Source organism: Lepidochelys kempii, chromosome 6 (assembly GCF_965140265.1).
Source record: "Lepidochelys kempii isolate rLepKem1 chromosome 6, rLepKem1.hap2, whole genome shotgun sequence".
Taxonomy (NCBI): Eukaryota; Metazoa; Chordata; order Testudines; family Cheloniidae; genus Lepidochelys; species Lepidochelys kempii.
This window is the reverse complement of record NC_133261.1, coordinates 122,914,538-122,931,496: the sequence shown is the minus strand read 5'-3', so window position 1 is coordinate 122,931,496 and position 16,959 is coordinate 122,914,538. Positions and strand designations below refer to the sequence as shown.

Sequence of the window (16,959 nt, the reverse complement as noted above, 5' to 3'; positions counted from 1 at the left end):
GATCTGCTCGCTATGCCCCTACCTATACATCCCAAAATGCCATTGGCCTTCTTGGCAACAAGGGCACACTGCTGACTCACATCCAGCTTCTCGTCCACTGTCACCCCTAGGTCCTTTTCCGCAGAACTGCTGCCTAGCCATTCGGTCCCTAGTCTGTAGCTGTGCATTGGGTTCTTCCGTCCTAAGTGCAGGACCCTGCACTTATCCTTATTGAACCTCATCAGATTCCTTTTGGCCCAATCTTCCAATTGGTCTAGGTCCTTCTGTATCCTATCCCTGCCCTCCAGCGTATCTACCACTCCTCCCAGTTTAGTATCATCCGCAAATTTGCTGAGAGTGCAATCCACACCATCCTCCAGATCATTTATGAAGATATTGAATAAAACCGGCCCCAGGACCGACCCCTGGGGCACTCCACTTGACACCGGCTGCCAACTAGACATGGAGCCATTGATCACTACCCGTTGAGCCCGACAATCTAGCCAGCTTTCTACCCACCTTATAGTGCATCCATCCAGCCCATACTTCCTTAACTTGCTGACAAGAATACTATGGGAGACCGTGTCAAAAGCTTTGCTAAAGTCAAGAAACAATACATCCACTGCTTTCCCTTCATCCACAGAACCAGTAATCTCATCATAAAAGGCGATGAGGAGGGTGCCTGGGGATTGGTTCCCAGGTGGCCCTGCCCCTCCGCAGCTGGGCCCACCACAGCCCCACTGAGCTGTCCCGCTTTGCAAGGCTAATGACCAAGCCAGGCTCCTTCATCGGCAAACTGCGCTGCCCCCCTCGTTGTTCCGGGCAAAAGTGCAGAAAACCTGCTATGGTAATTGCAGGTACAAGAGCAAAATTCTCTTCGCCCAACGTGGGGCTCGAACCCACGACCCTGGGATTAAGAGTCCCATGCTCTACCGACTGAGCTAGCCGGGCGCTGCGATACCGCCTTCCTTCAGCGACTATTCGAAACATAGTTTGGAGCATGCGCACAACTAGTTGATTAATTCTGCTTCGGAGACTCCTCCCCTTTCGAGTCACCTCCTGTGGGTTCCCTCCAGTGTCGGGCCGGGCGCGCCCCCGCGGCCATGACGGGGCCTGCTCTGCGGACGCGCACGTTCACCTAGGACCCCACCGCGGGAGCTGATTGGCCGGTGTGCAGCGGGCCAATGGGAATGTGCGTTGGTGAGGCCTGGGGCGCGTGAGCGGTGTGTGCGCGCGCGTGTGCGTATCGGGTCTGTCCGGCGCTCGCTCTCCCCACGGCTCCGCCGCCATGAGCTCCATCGGCACCGGGGTGAGTCTCCTCGCCGGGCTCGGCCGGGCCGCCGCTGCGCCTGCGCGGGGGGGGGCAGCTTGAGCCCCCCCTCACGGGACCGGGGGAGGAGGCGGTACTGCTGAGTCACCTCGGCTCCGCGCGGCTGGTGGGAAAGCGAAAGTGTAAGCGGGGGGAGGGGCCACAGGGCGTGGGGCTCTGGCTGGGGGGGAGCCAGGGGCTCCAGGGGAAGGGGGGTGGGGCTCTGGCTGGGGGGGGGAGCCGGGGGCTCCAGGGGAAGGGGGGTGGGGCTCTGGCTGGGGGGGGGGAGCCGGGGGCTCCAGGGGAAGGGGGGTGGGGCTCTGGCTGGGGGGGGGGAGCCGGGGGCTCCAGGGGAAGGGGGGTGGGGCTCTGGCTGGGGGGGGGGGAGCCGGGGGCTCCAGGGGAAGGGGGGTGGGGCTCTGGCTGGGGGGGGGGGAGCCGGGGGCTCCAGGGGAAGGGGGGTGGGGCTCTGGCTGGGGGGGGGGAGCCGGGGGCTCCAGGGGAAGGGGGGTGGGGCTCTGGCTGGGGGGGGGGAGCCGGGGGCTCCAGGGGAAGGGGGGTGGGGCTCTGGCTGGGGGGGGGAGCCGGGGGCTCCAGGGGAAGGGGGGTGGGGCTCTGGCTGGGGGGGGGGGAGCCGGGGGCTCCAGGGGAAGGGGGGTGGGGCTCTGGCTGGGGGGGGGGAGCCGGGGGCTCCAGGGGAAGGGGGGTGGGGCTCTAGGCTAAGGGGTTCTCAATTTTCCCCCCTGAGGCCTGTCCCCAACGTGTTTTTAAAATGTCAGGGCTTCAGCCCGGGTTGGGGCTTGAGAACCGCTGCTCTAGGGCGTGGGGGGGGGGTCTGTCTAGACGGTGGGGAGGATGGGCTCTAAGGGGTGGGGGGAGTGGGGGTGCTCTGGGGAGATTGGGTCTGGATGGGTGGTGCCCTGGGAGGAGGAGTGTGTGGGGCTATAGGAAGTGGGGTGAATAGGTGCTGGGGGGAGGTCGGGCTCTAGGAGGAGGGATGGGGGTGGTGGAGCAGTGGGGGCTCTCTGTCCAGCCCCAGGGCACCGATGTACTCTTCTCAGCCCCGTGGATGTGCTCAGCCCCACGATGCTCCCTTCTCCAGTCGCTGCTGTGTTTGAAAAGGGGGTGCCCCATCTACAGGGAGAGATTCAGAATGCCCCCCTCCATGTTCAGATGCATGTTAATGAACTGGGGTGGCTGTGGCTGGGAACGTGCCATTTAACTTATGGGGGATGCTGTTTTCTATGGATATGCAGACTTAACTGTTGCTTGACAAGGGCCTCTGCCACTCTGACTCAGGCTAATGCAGTACATGAGACAAAGGCATGGCTATGTCTGGGAGTTCTCACAACAGATTTATTGGTGAGAATAACCAATTCAGAGACCGCTGGTGGCCGCTCTTACAGTTTTTCCAAAAATAATTAATTAATTTTAGGAAAAAAAAATAAATACGCACATATACATGCCCAAATCATTGTAATTTATTTATGTAGGGTTTTTTTTTCAGACTCAGTAATAAAAGTAATGTACAGTTGTCTCTAATCTTTACTGGACCTAAACAGAATAGAAACACAAATAAGGTGCTTTGCGTGTTTTGCTTTTTTTGGTTGAATTTTTTTTAAATAAATTTGCTATCTAGTTAGTCTGCTGCTGTCAAAAGTGATATTTGTATATTTGTTAATATCACTTTTCACAGCAGACTTACTCATCCCCAGCAAGCTGGAGAACAAATTAAACCCTGGATGGGAAGGTGGGTAAGGAGGTCCAGGAGCGATGGGGGGCTGAAAGAGGTAGCGGGGGTTGGGGCAATGGAGGGGTGAGTCCAGGGCTGGATCCTGGGGTCCTGCTGCACGGCTGGGGGCTGGAGGAGGCAGCAGGGATCAGGAGTGATGTGGGGGAATGTGCCCAGGGCCAGAGCATGAAGTACTGCAACTGGGGAATGAAGCCTGCTGCTGCATGGCCAGAGCCTGCTGCCCACCACCCCAGGGCTGAAGCCCAAAGCCCGATCCTCACTGCCCCTGGGAAGGTGGGGAACTCACACTGGTCGCCTGCTCCTACAGTGTTTGTGGCTTCAGAAGGGGGGCTGGGACCAATCCCTGCTGGTGGCCCCAGGGGAGGGGCAACTCCTCCCCTCCCCCACCATCACCACCCCGAGGGTTGTGGTTGCAAGAGAAAACCCTGGTGGTCGCATTTGAGACATGCTGGTACTCTACAGACCTTACAGCGGCACAGCTGTAGCCGCTCTATGCTGATGGGAGAGAGCTTTCCTGTTGGGATAATTAAACCACCCACAAAGAGCCGTGGTAGCTATGTCTGCGGGAGAGCTTCTCCCGCTGACTTAGCAATGATCTCACCAGCGCTTTTGTCGGTGAAACTTATGTCAGGGGTGTGGGTTTTTTTTCCCCCCCGATGGACAAAAGTTTTACCGGCAAAAGTGCTTGTGTAGACCTAGCCTACAGTGAGAAGTACTAAAAAGATGATCTGTCACTTGTTGGCAGTTCCCAGTTCATTAAGAATGAATCAGACCTGAAAACTCTTTTCTGGGAACAAGGGATGGTCTGGGTCAAACTTGCATATTCATAGTAGTTGGGTGCTTTCATGAAACAGCTGCTTCTTTATTCTTCTGCCCCTCGCTGCACCAGGCATGCACAAACTCCACACTACTGAGATGACTAGGGGTCCCACAACTATGGCAATTAGTTTCAGAGCCTGGGTCAACTGACTCGGGCTTGCGGGACTCATGATATGGGGCTAAAAATAGCAGTGTAGATGTTACCATCTATGCTGTGAAATGTGGTGAGGGGAGGTGGGTGTAGATATATCCTAAATTTCCTTGGACTAAGAATAATACAGTTATAATCAGAGCTCGTGTTATACCTGTTTGGCCAGCAGGCAGCACTGTAGACCAACATCACTCAAATGCCCAATGACCTCTCCCACCATCTCCTGTACACATTGCCTAGGTACCAGAGATGAAGCCCCGGTTTGTGGAAAGGCTTAAATGTTAAAGTGTGAGAAGTGCTTTGAGATTCTCATATGGAAAGCAAAGTGGAAGAGAAAAGTACTAATGCTATTCTAAGTATCAAAATAAGTCACAATGTACTAAAAAATAGTATTAACCATATGATAAGTGTCTGTCTGTGAAGCCTTACTAATTACTAATTGCCATTGTTCGGAATTTGAGATTCCTCAATGGGTTTGAATTATGGAATGAATATCACTGAAGCAAGAGCTTTTTTAAAAACTAAGCTAACCAACATTGAATTTACTAATTTACTTTCAGTTTATATACTTTCACTAAAAGGAAACTGTCTGAATTTTTTTTAAAAAGTATTGCTTCCTTTATTCACATGAAATAAATATCAACATGAGTGAACCATTCTTACATGTTAGGATAAAATGGTCAGTTTTCAGAATGGAGAGAGGTAAATAGTGGTGTGTGTCCCCGGGGCCTGGATTGGGACCAGTCCTATTCAACATATTCATAAATTATCTGGGAAAAGGGGTAAACAGGTGGCAAAATTTGCAGATGATACAAAACTACTCAAGATAGTTACATCCCAAGCAGACTGCAAAGAGCTACAAAAGGATCTTACAAAAGTGGGTGACTGGGCAACAAAATGGCAGATGAAATTCAGTATTGATAAATGTAAAGTAATGCACATTGGAAAACATAATCCCAACTATACATATAAAATGATAGGGTCTAAATTAGCTGTTACCACTCGAGAGTGAACTTGGAGTCATTGTGGATAGTTCTCTGAAAACACACTTAATGTGCAGCAGCAGTCAAAAAGGCGAACAGAATGTTGGGAATCATTAAGAAAGGGATAGATAATAAGACAGAAAATATCATATTGCTTCTGTAAATCCATGGTACGCCCACATCTTGAATACCGTGTGCTGATGTAGTCGCCCCATCTCAAAAAATATATTGGTATTTGGAAAAGGTTTAGAAGAGGGCAACAAAAATTATTAGGGGTATGGAACGGCTTCCATATGAAGAGAGATTAGTAAGACTGGGATTTTTTTGCTTGGAAAAGAGACGAATAAGGGGGGATATGATAGACATCTATAAAATCATGACTGGTGTGGAGAAAGTAAATAAGGAAGTGTTATTTACTTCTCGTAATACAAGAAGTAGGGGTCACCAAATGAAATTAATAGGCAGCAGGTTTAAAACAAACACAAGGAAGTATTTTTTCCACACAGTGCACAGTCAACCTGTGAAACTCCTTGCCAGAGGATGTCGTGAAGGCCAAGACTATAACAGGGTTCAAAAAAGAACTGGATAAGTTCATGGAGGATAGGTCCATCAATGGCTATTAGCCAGGATGGGCAGAGATGGTGTCCCTAGTCTCTGTTTGCTGGAAGCTGGGAATGCGTGACAGGATGGATCACTTGATGATTACCTATTCTGTTTATTTCCTCTGGGGCACGTGGCATTGGCCCCTGTCGGAAGACAGGATAGTGGGCTAGATGGACCTTTGGTCTGACCCAGTATGGCCGTTCTTACACAGATTTTCTCCGGAGACTCACTTTAAGACTTTGCATAGAAAAATAGCTTAGTACTACTGCTATGTGGGCTCTATTTGTAACTTGTTTTATGCTGAGTAGTGTTTTTTTCTTCCTTTACAGTATGACCTGTCAGCTTCCACATTCTCTCCAGATGGCAGAGTATTTCAAGTTGAATATGCTATGAAAGCTGTGGAGAATAGTAGGTAAGAGAAATGTCTTTGTTTTTTACTTCACCTGTTTCTTTAAAAATGACAAGAGAAATGCGATTAGGGCAAGTAGTTAAGATGGTATTGCAAAGAAAATTGTACTCCTGAAATAAGTGATTAGCCAATTTTGTGACTGTATTCCTCTCAGGAAGCTCTTCACATTAAATATAAAGGGAGTGTAGTCATCCTTATTTGTTCTACAGTTTGGAGTAACAAAAATTATAAAGGCATGGCTTGGGAGACTGCAAAGGAAGGTAGTAAATTATTCATGTGTGCTGAGTGTAATAAAATCTCGTACTTTGGGGCAAAAGCTGATTGCGTAGGTCCTTAATATATGTAAGGTGCTTATCTATTATGGTAATACCAAAAGGGCCATTTTAGAGATGGTGAATTGAGGCACTGAGAAGTCAAGTAACTTGCTCAGGACCACATAGGTTTGTAGTAGCCTCACTAGCTGTTGCCAGTTTCTTAAAGAATTATGGTTTGGCTAAAACTACAGTTTGCCTCCCTAAGACTACATATGTTCCTTCAGGCATATACCAGGTGGCAGCTATAAAAACGTAAATACTCTATTGTGTTGTAGCACAATCTGGATGTATTGACTAGTAAATACAGATAAAGTGCTTTGAGGTATGGATTGGGTCATCCTGTGTTTGTACAGCAACTGGTCTTGATCCAGGTCTCTGGATACTATTGCAATAGAAATAACATAGTTCAAAATAAATCTGTGTGGTACTCCAGCTAGTATGAATATCTAATATCTTGGGAGTATATCACCTTTCAGTGACTTCATCAAATGCTTTTAAAGATCTCTTACCATCTATAATACCATCCTAAAAGTAATTGTGGAATGGTCCATAAATCTTACCAATTGGTCCATATCATAGTGAGCATTAGTACAAAATAGTTTTGGATGCATATTTAAGAACTATTTAATTTCACTGAAGTGCATGTTCTGGTGATTTATCTTCTCTTCTTTATTCACTTGGTCAGTGAGACTTTTTGATATGTCTAGATATTTTCATGTTAGGCATTTAGAGGACATGATTTAGCCCCATGGAGGGAAGAGGGAACTTGTCTGTGTTGTACTTTATGGCAGTGGTTCTCAAACTTATTTGATCGAGCCCCTCCCCCCTTCTCTGTAGTAGTTTACAACTCCCGCTCTCCCCACACAAATACATCTATGGCCACTCAACTCTGAAGGCAGAGTGGAGCGCGGTGGCTGCTGGCCGGGTACCCAGCTCTGAAGGCAACGCTGCCTCCAGCAGCAGTGAAGTAACGGTGGCATGGTCTGGCATTGCCGCCCTTACTTCTCTGCTGGTGGCGGTGCTGCCTTCAGAGCTGGATGCGTGGCCAGCAGCCGCTACTCTCTGGATTCCAGCTCGGAAGGCAGAGCTGCTTGTCACGCCACCCCAGAATTCATTCTGCACTCCCCAATTTGAGAACTTCTGCCTTATGGAGTAGGTAGGGGCCATGGCCCTCCCAACTTAGTGATGACAAGAGATTCTTGAGATATGTGTGCCACTGCCAGGGCCGTCTCAGGAGTTGTTCCTATTTTTATGATTATGTGCTGATGGGGGGAGGGGAGGATGGAAGTAAAATAACATAACCATGTAAATGCTTCCACTTCAAAACTATAGGAAACGTGCAGGTTTGAAGGGAGAACTGCTCCCCACCCACCATGTCCCTCAAACTATTTAGTTCGAGATGTACAGCGTGTGTGCGAAAACTTCCTTGGGTAGGATGGGAAAGAGGGAAATGCTGTGCTGCTTTCTTATAGAAACACTGGGTAACTTCAGTGGGTCTTACTCTCTTCCTCCCCATCTTCAAAGAAGCAATGAAACCATGGAGCAGATCTACCTCACTTGAAATTAAGCTGTCTTGTACTTCAGTCCTGCACCCACTTAACTTTGATAAAGAAATGGTAAAATAACTTTCCAACCCCACTCCTAGCTGTTTAGTGTATTATTTTTTTAAAAAAAAATCTCATTCTTATATTTGACTTGTCTTTCAGTACAGCAATTGGCATAAGATGTAAAGATGGTGTTGTCTTTGGAGTAGAAAAACTAGTCTTGTCCAAGCTTTATGAAGAAGGTTCCAATAAACGTCTCTTTAATGTTGATCGACATGTTGGAATGGTGAGGTGCTGCAACACTTTTTGCTTTTATCCTATGAATTAGGAAAACGTCACAGAAAATGGATAGTCCATTGCATAAATACAGCCAATATTAAATAGCTTTTGAAGTACTGTATCCCAACACTTCTAAACTTGTAGTCAGAGAACCGTCAAGGGACATTTAGACAAATCTGATTCTCAATTCTGTGTATGCACTTCTAGTTCTGTTTGTGGGTATGTGTATAAACCTGTTCACATACAAGCAAAATCTTACAGTAAAATGCGAGGCTGATCTATGATATTTACTCATTCTAGAGTTAACTTTCTCTGGTTTCTTTCTCCGTACATTAAAACAGATGCTCCAATTAGAGCAGGAATATGCATAAACTAAATATTAAGAAAGCAGCCTCTTGTTACCCATATCATAAAACACATTTTCTAAGAATAGCAAAACACACGACAACAGTACTAACATATAAGATATTCTCACCTTCTTTTGAAAGGGGCATGGGAAGGAAGGAGCCGGTTGCTATAATCGCTGGTATAAAGAGACCAGATATCAAGGGCTAATGACCTGTCCCCAGTAGTAATGTTAGTAACGTCAGTAGGGCTCTACCAAATTCACGGTCCATTTTGGTCAATTTCACGGTCACAGGAGTTTAAAAATCGTAAATTTCATAAATTCAGATATTTAAATCTGAAATTTCAGTGTTGTAACTGTAGGTGTCCTGACCTAACTCTGAAGGCAGCAGCGTAGAAGTAAGGGTGGCATGGTATGGTATTGCCACCCTTACTTCTGAGCTGCTGCTGGTGGGCACTGCCTTCAGAGCTGGGCACCTGGCCAGCAGCCACCACTCTCCGGCCACCCATCTCTGAAGGTAGCACAGAAGTAAGGGTGGCAATATTTCCTTCCCCTCCACCCCCCCTTTATTTATTGGGACCCTCAGTTTGAGAAACACTGGTTTACCAGTGAAATCTTTATAGTATAGGGTAAAAGTACACACAAGACCAGATTTCATGGTGGAGACCAGATTTGAGTCAGTGATGCATTTTTCACGGCTGTGAATTTGGTAGGCCCCTAAACATCAGATGGGAACCTTGCTAGTAAAACTGCTTGAAGCTGCACCACTAGTCATGGGGAGTAAGAAGATTGCTCCAGCAACTGTAATGCTGTCAGCAGAACTGTAATGCTGTCACGACTGTTGTTGCAGTTCAAGAAGTCTTAAAATCCAGGGGGAAAAATATATACTGTTAGGGGTGCTCGTCTATTTTTTCCCTGTTCTCATGCTTTTTGTTTATTTTACATTAACCTTACAGCTTACATAGAAATTGGATCTTAAGAGTATACCTTTATTTTATGTGATTTACAATAATACATCAATTACGTGTTTATTGAATAATTTTGAAAAGGTTTGATACTTCATTGGTGTTTTTTTCAGCTTGTTGACAGGTGTAAATTCTGGTTTGGTCAGTTTTGAGAGGGCATATGTATGGTGCAGTAAAAACTTGTTTAAGTCAAAGTAACAGAATTAGATGTCTAAAGTTTGTCAATTACCTTGCAAGAAATATTGGTAATTTATCTGAGTGTTGACTTTAGCCAGTGATACTCTTCATTTCAGGCAGTAGCAGGACTCCTGGCAGATGCTCGTTCTTTGGCAGACATAGCTAGAGAAGAAGCTTCTAACTTTAGATCCAACTATGGATATAATATTCCATTGAAGGTAAGTAACTGGTGCTTTTAGCACAAATTCATTCTTTAGGTTTCCTTAGATCCCATGACAGGGAAGGTAGCCTGTTTTGAATTGTTTTACTTGAGGCATGTTTATTTCATTAAATTAAATGGTCTAAACTCCTCCCTTTTTCTTCCCCCCCAGCATCTTGCCGACAGAGTGGCCATGTATGTACATGCCTACACACTATACAGTGCTGTCAGACCTTTTGGCTGCAGGTATAAGTTTTTTAAATGCTTGTGCTTGATTGTGAGAATCTTTATTCAGTGCACAATAGATAAATCTATCATGAGTATTTATAAGGTGATTTTTCACCTTGGTGTATCTGTGCCTTCGTGCGTGTGTATCTATCTATCTATATCCTAAAAATAAGTGTAATTATATTAGTAATATTGAGGAGGACTTCAGGTAAAGAGCTCACATGTCTGTGTAAAGATGCATTTGATTACTAGGCAAAATATCTAATTATTCCTAAATTTTAAAACTGAGACACTTCTGCTGGTAACTTCCATGGGAATCAAGAAAACAAAATTGTCATTTGAAAATTTGCTTCTCTGGCCCTTTAGCTAAGTGAGGCATTGTAAATACAGTGATGCCTATCTTAAAAGACAATCCAAGGGACCAGTAAGTCAGTGACTTAAGAAAGATGGTCTTTAGCTATAGGTCGAGCAAAATTATACTGACAACTTTGGGGATGAGGGTACCCAAAAGGATAAGGTGAGTTACTTGTTGGAAGGTAGTATGTAGTGGAGATTTCACTACAAGAGCAATGATGAGACCTTGTCTATTGTGTGCAAAAAAATCAAGGCAGTATAATTAATCTTTGTAATTTAGTGTGATTTTTGTAGCACCGTGCATAACCTGTCTTCTAATATCTCGTTTTCTTTATTCAGTTTCATGTTAGGGTCTTATGATGAGGATGATGGTGCTCAGCTTTACATGATTGATCCATCAGGTGTTTCATATGTGAGTATTTTGAAATAGCCTCAAATATCTTCTGACCTAATAGGGTCATGGAATATAGGATTTTCTCTTTGGATAGTGGTCACTACTGCTGGATGTAAGTTGAACTGGTAGTGTTGTATGGCATTGGTGTGGCTTGTCTGTTTGCAAACTAAGTACTCTTGAGATAGACCTCTTCAAAGTCACTGTCAATTGTAATTGACAGCGTTTCTCACACCTGGTATCACTTATTTGTTAAAGATGAGTGTCAAGGACTTCTTTGGAAAAGTAGCTTGTCTGTTAAACCCCTCTGCTAAATGTGTCAGAAACCCAGCACATCACTTTATTTGTTCTGTCTTCTGAAGTCAGGTATTAGTAGATTGGACTCTGACACAAAAAGCGTGTGGCATTGTAGTAAGAGTCCCACTTACTAACAGCTACCTCCAAGTAGACTCCCTTAAGACACTGCTTTAATAATGTCACATCAAGACAGACACATCTCTTGTAAATCATAATGCTTGACAGGGCTATCTCTGAATAGTCAGCTAAAGAAGAAACAGGACAATACAAGACCATAGACAACAGCAGGAAGTGTAGTACTACTGTAACAGTAAAGCTCTGCGCGTTTTATATCCCTAAGGACGTGCTTAGTAAGATCATTTGTAAGGCAAGGAAATCTTTCAACGTATGGATAGCTGAGGATAGTCTCTAAGCCTTGATCTGAATTTCCTGATTTAGTTTTCAGGTGCAACCTAGATATATATTATACACAAACTATATTAAAAGAACACTAAGGTTGCAGAGACTCAGAAATTAAACGTTAGAATTAAAGTTGCATCTGCTTAAAAAGGCTTATTGTTACCTGGGTCCTCCCATTTACCTTTTTTAAATGTTGGCACTCCAGCCATTTTCAGTCTTGTGGAACTCTCCCAGTACACCAGGATTCCTTAAATATCAGTATCAGCGGGTCAGAGCGCATCAACCAGTACTTTAAACCTTCTGGATGCAAGATACTTTTGAACACCCTCCGTAGTCACATTTTTCAGTGGCAAGTGTTTCACTATCCGTGTAAGCTGTGAATACATCATCCGGCTTCTTTCCAAATGCAAAACAGAAACGTACTGACTACATCTGCCTCTTCTGTATCAACAGCTTTTCCATCCCTGTTGAATAACTGACCGATACCAGTGCTAGGCTTTCTTTTGTTCCTAATATTTAAAAAATTACTACTTATTGTTAATCCTATTGGTGGTAGCTTTTTTTCATTTATACCTTTAACTTTTCGTGTCAACTCTCTGTATTTAATAACTGATAATTTTTAGTTTTTCCTGTTGATTTTTCCCTTTCTGTTGATTGATATATTTTTTTTTTTACTGCTCCTTTCATCTCTCTTTCTTAATTAGGATTTTTTTAAACCAAAGAATCATTCTTTATTGACACTGAAATTGTGGGGTTTGTGGGGCATCTAGTAATGTTTTCTTAAACAACTCCTAAATATAATTCACATTTGTATTGTTTAAATTTTTCCTCTCACTCCCTCGTGACCATAATTGTGTTAAAATGTGAGAAACTGTCCCTATTAGAGTCATAGAAAAGCATGTGTGTATCTTGTGGTATATACATACACCTCTACCCCGATGTAACGTGGTCCTCAGGAACCAAAAAATCTTACCACCTTATAGGTGAGACTGCGATATGTCGGGGTAGGGAGAGGAACTGCTCCTCGCCCCAGCTCACCTCCGCTCTGCCTCCGCCTCCTCACCCGAGCATGCTGCCACCGCTCTGCTTCTTCCGCCATCCCTTCCAGGCTTGCCGCGCCAGTCAGCTGTTTGGTGCGGGAAGCCTGGAACGAAGGAAGGGCGGGAGGGCGAGAAGCGGAGTGATGGCAGCGCGCTCAGGGGAGGAGGTGGAGCAGAGGTGAGCTGGGGCGGGGAGTGGTTCCTCTGCACCCCTCCCCCCAGTTACTTGTTGCGGCCCTCCCCGCACCTCAGCTCACCTCCCCTCTGCCTCCGCCTCCTTCCCTCAGCGCGCTGCCGCCGCTCTGCTTCTCCTCTCTCCCCCCAAGGCTTGCCCGAATCAGCTGTTTGGTCAGCAAGCCTGAGAGGGGAGGGAGGGGGGAGAAGGAGAGCGGTGGCACACTCGTGGGAGGAGGTGGAGGTCAGCTGGGGCATCAAGGAGGCGGGTGGGGGGCGCAGAGGAACCGCTTGCGGTAAAATAAATTTGGATATAACGAGGTAAAGCAGCCCTGCTTCCCGGGATACTGCTTTACCATGTTATATCCGAATTCATGTTATATCGGACCGCATTATATCAGGGTAGAGGTGTACTAGGTCAGTGTTATATTACTTCACCATTGAATGATTATGGTTAAAATTGAAACTTTGCAGCACAACAGTTTCACTTTGGAAATTTCAGCTATTGGTTTATTTTCATAGTCTTGTTTGAATATATTTAAATACTTACGTTGGGCATGAATATTCACATAGAATCTGACACTTAGGATAAAATACAAATGAGCACCTCTTTGAGTAAACATATTTTACTATAGCAAATATCTAATAGATATATACTAACCATAACAAGCACAGGTATTGGTTAGCTATTCCTAGCTAGTTTTAGACACATCACATCAATGTCTACAGTAGCTTTTTATGGAAAAGCTTCTCCTTCCGTGCACAGGACCAGCCACACAGGGGGAACTTCAGAGCCTCTGTAAAGAAGGTTTTAAATTACTAGGAAACTATGGTAGGTAAAATGGAAATTAGGAGGCTACAAATTTGAAGAATAGCCAAAGATCTGAAAAAACAAGTAGCACGTTCTGTTAGTATCAGAAGCAAGAAATATTGAGAATCTATGGGTCTACTGCATGGCTAGGGTGTAAAAGATACAATTAAGGAGGATCAGGACACTGCAGAAAAACCTAATGGTTTCTTTACATCGGTCTTTAGTGCAGAGGATATTGTGGAGATACATTTATTCCCTGATAAGAGTAGGTATCAAGAAGAGTTGCTGGAGATAACTGATAAATTAAAGAGTAGCAAGGTTGCCAGTGCTAGATGGCATCCATCCAAGAATTCTGAAGGACTTTAATAATTAGGTGGCTGATCTGTTAATAAGAATATGCCATGTCTCAATATACTGGAGGGTAGGAAATGCTGTACCTATTTTTAAAATAGTTGCTGGGATGATCTTGGAATTGAAGACTTGTAAACCTTTCTTTAAGCTGATTCAAAGCTGGTAAAACAAATACTACTGTACACAACCTGTGGAATTGAGGGCCACAGGATATCATTAAATCCAAGGGTTTAGGATTTAAACATTATTAGATATCTGTGTACTGAGAGTGTTCATGCTTTTATAAAGATAAAAACGTTTTTTTTTTTTTTTAGGAAAGATGTAAACCCTATATGCTTCAGGTCATAGTTAACATGAATGAGGTTAGCGAGAAACTACCTTTGTGGACAGATTATTTCATTATCGTCCACTATAGGGCTTCTTCCTCTGAAGCTTCTGGTACTAACCACTGTCAAAAGACAGACTGGACTAGACAGACCCATAGGCATTTCAACCTTGTGTTTCAGTAGTCTGTGTATTACGTTGACTTCTGTGCTGTGAGGTGTAAGAAGGTGAGTCACTGATATAGATCTCCTTCCTTCATCAAATGGTATACGTGGTTAAACTCCACTGTATTTACCACTGTGCTTGCAGTGCAAAAATTAGGAGATTAATGCTTCCTTTGTGACTAAACAAATGTTTGGTCACCACCTCTCCCACCTAAGCATGAAGAATACAGAAAACGTATTCTGCAAAGACACTCCAGGGCACGTGAAACTTTTAAAGCTGCAGTTTTGGGAGTCCAACAAAAATCAGTAAGAACAGTTAGGCTTTAACACATAAGATGCTTCAAGGCAGACAACAGACCAGTGGGAGTTCGGCAAAGGAGAGGGATGGGAAGGGACAGATGGCATGAGGGGAGATGTTGGGGAAAAATAGTGACAAGGCGGAGTGTAGAGTGGTATGTCAATTCCCAGAGATGGATATATGTTGTCCAGCCAAATGGACTTTTTGGGGACGGAAGTGATGAAACAATTCAAAGGGCATGTTTAGTTTTGTATGCGGTGTTGTGGCCAGGCTGACCCCAGGGTATCAGCGAGAGAAGGGGGATGATGTAGCATCTTTTGTTGGACCAACCTCTGTTGGCGAGAAAGAGAGAGGCCAGCTTTCAAGCTGGCATGGAGCTCCACCTCAGGCCTTGGAGAGGCACTTGGCGTCACAGCTAAAGACCAGGTGGAACAGATTGTTCAGCCTGAGTAGTGAACACATTTCAAGGGACCACTGGAGATGAAGTGGCCTGTTAACACCCCTCTAGTCATGGGGGGGGGGGAAGGGAAAAAGGAGGGGGGAGGGCAGCTGGGGGGGTTTACTCGTTGGTTATATAAATTATTGTAATAAACCCTAAGTCTAGTGTGTCTGTTCAGTCCATTATTTTTAGTAATATAGCTAAATTATGAATTTAAGCTCTCAGGCTCATGTTTTGAAAGTGTGCAGGTTTCCTTTGAAGATGAGGACTGATAGGTCAGATATAGAGTGATTGCTTTGTGAAAAGAAAAGGGGGACTTGTGGCACCTTAGAGACTAACCAATTTATTTGAGCATAAGCTTTCGTGAGCTACAGCTCACGATGTATCTGATGAAGTGAGCTGTAGCTCACTTCAGCTTATGCTCAGATAAATTAGTTAGTCTGTAAGGTGTCACAAGTACTCCTTTTCTTTTTGTGGATACAGACTAACATGGCTGCTACTCTGAAATTTTGTGAAAAGTGTTCACACATGGGTGACCGGTATTTGTCTTTTGTCATTTTCCTACATTCATTCGAAAGTGTAGTGATTGTCTGGTTTCACTCACATAGTTGCTATCGGGGCATTTAGTGCGCTGGATGAAGTACACCAGGTTGCGATAGGCATGTGTAGGACCCATCAATCTTGAAATTGTGAGATGTGTTGTGGAGAGCATTGATCATTCTAGCAGTGGAGGGGTGCACTCCACTAAAGAAATAGATCACATCATGGAATGGACCATCCAAATACCACGAGAGAACCGGCTCCGACATTGAATTTAAACCTCCTCCAACTGCACACCCCTAGGTGTCATCTGCCACCACACACTGGAACCCATACTACAGGGTACCATCAAATAGCTACAACCCATACTTGATGGGGACCCCATCCTGAAGGAAATCTTTCCTGAATCCCCTCTTCTGGCCTTCAAATAACCCCCTGAGCTCTTCAAGCTCATCAGAAGTAAACTCCACACAGACCAGGACACGCTAACTCAAAGCGGCCCCAGACTCTGCCGGAAGCACAGATGCAAAACCTGCAGACATATCTCCACTGATACGATGATCAACACTCCCCACAACACACCTTTCTAGATCCATGGGTCCTACACATGCCTATTGCTACATGTGGTGTACCTCATCCAGCGCACTAAATGCCCCATAGCAACTATGTGGCTGAAACCAGACAATCACTGTGCTCTCAAATGAACGTAGGAAAATGATCAAAGACAAAAACACAATATCGCTTATGGGTGAACACTTTTCACAAAGTGATCCTTTGAGGATGAGACCTGATATAGAATGAAACTTGCACAATACTTTCAAAAGACAAGCCTGGAAGCTTAAATTCATAACTTTGCTAGACACTAAAAATCATGGACTGAATAGAGACACTGGATTTATGGCTTATTACAACTATCTGCAATCCCCTAACAATTCCCCCTTCCCCCCGCACACACCCCATTTACACCCCAGATGTTTCCCCTACCCCCTTCCCTTCCTCCTTATGACCGCAGGGGTTACCTTGAAATGTGTGTTAACTTCTTATGCTAAGCCATCTGTTCAAACCTTGTATTTAGCAGTGACACTTTGAGTTCATTTCCAGTCCTAAAGAAGAGCTCTGTGTAAACCTCGAAAGCTTGCCTCTCACCAACAGAAGTTGGTCCAATAAAAGATATTACTACGCCCACTTTGTCTGTTAAGTTTTTGGGAGTTTTCACTTATTCTGTTAAAACACCAATATAAATAAGATTCCGAGGAGTTTACTGAGAAAGATGTTTTTTTGTTACTGTAGTATTACCTACAGGTATACTCAGAGTTCTA

The 16,959-nt window shown here is 44.9% G+C and overlaps 1 protein-coding gene and 1 non-coding gene across 2 annotated transcripts in view; one reads left to right on the top strand and one right to left on the bottom strand.

Annotated features, from left to right (window-relative positions):
* Positions 1 to 857: 857 nt before the first annotated feature.
* Positions 858 to 930, bottom strand: TRNAK-CUU (transfer RNA lysine (anticodon CUU)). The gene has a single exon. It is a non-coding gene; the product is annotated as a tRNA-Lys (tRNA).
* A 216-nt stretch (positions 931 to 1,146) lies between these two features.
* PSMA3 (proteasome 20S subunit alpha 3) overlaps positions 1,147 to 16,959 on the top strand; it is a 28,836-nt gene continuing 13,023 nt past the window's right edge. The window contains exons 1-6 of the mRNA XM_073349990.1: positions 1,147 to 1,288; positions 5,927 to 6,009; positions 8,027 to 8,150; positions 9,748 to 9,849; positions 10,003 to 10,076; positions 10,752 to 10,824. Of these exons, the coding sequence (XP_073206091.1) occupies positions 1,268 to 1,288; positions 5,927 to 6,009; positions 8,027 to 8,150; positions 9,748 to 9,849; positions 10,003 to 10,076; positions 10,752 to 10,824 (477 nt within the window). The 5' untranslated portion in view covers positions 1,147 to 1,267. The remainder of the gene's footprint in view (positions 1,289 to 5,926; positions 6,010 to 8,026; positions 8,151 to 9,747; positions 9,850 to 10,002; positions 10,077 to 10,751; positions 10,825 to 16,959) is intronic.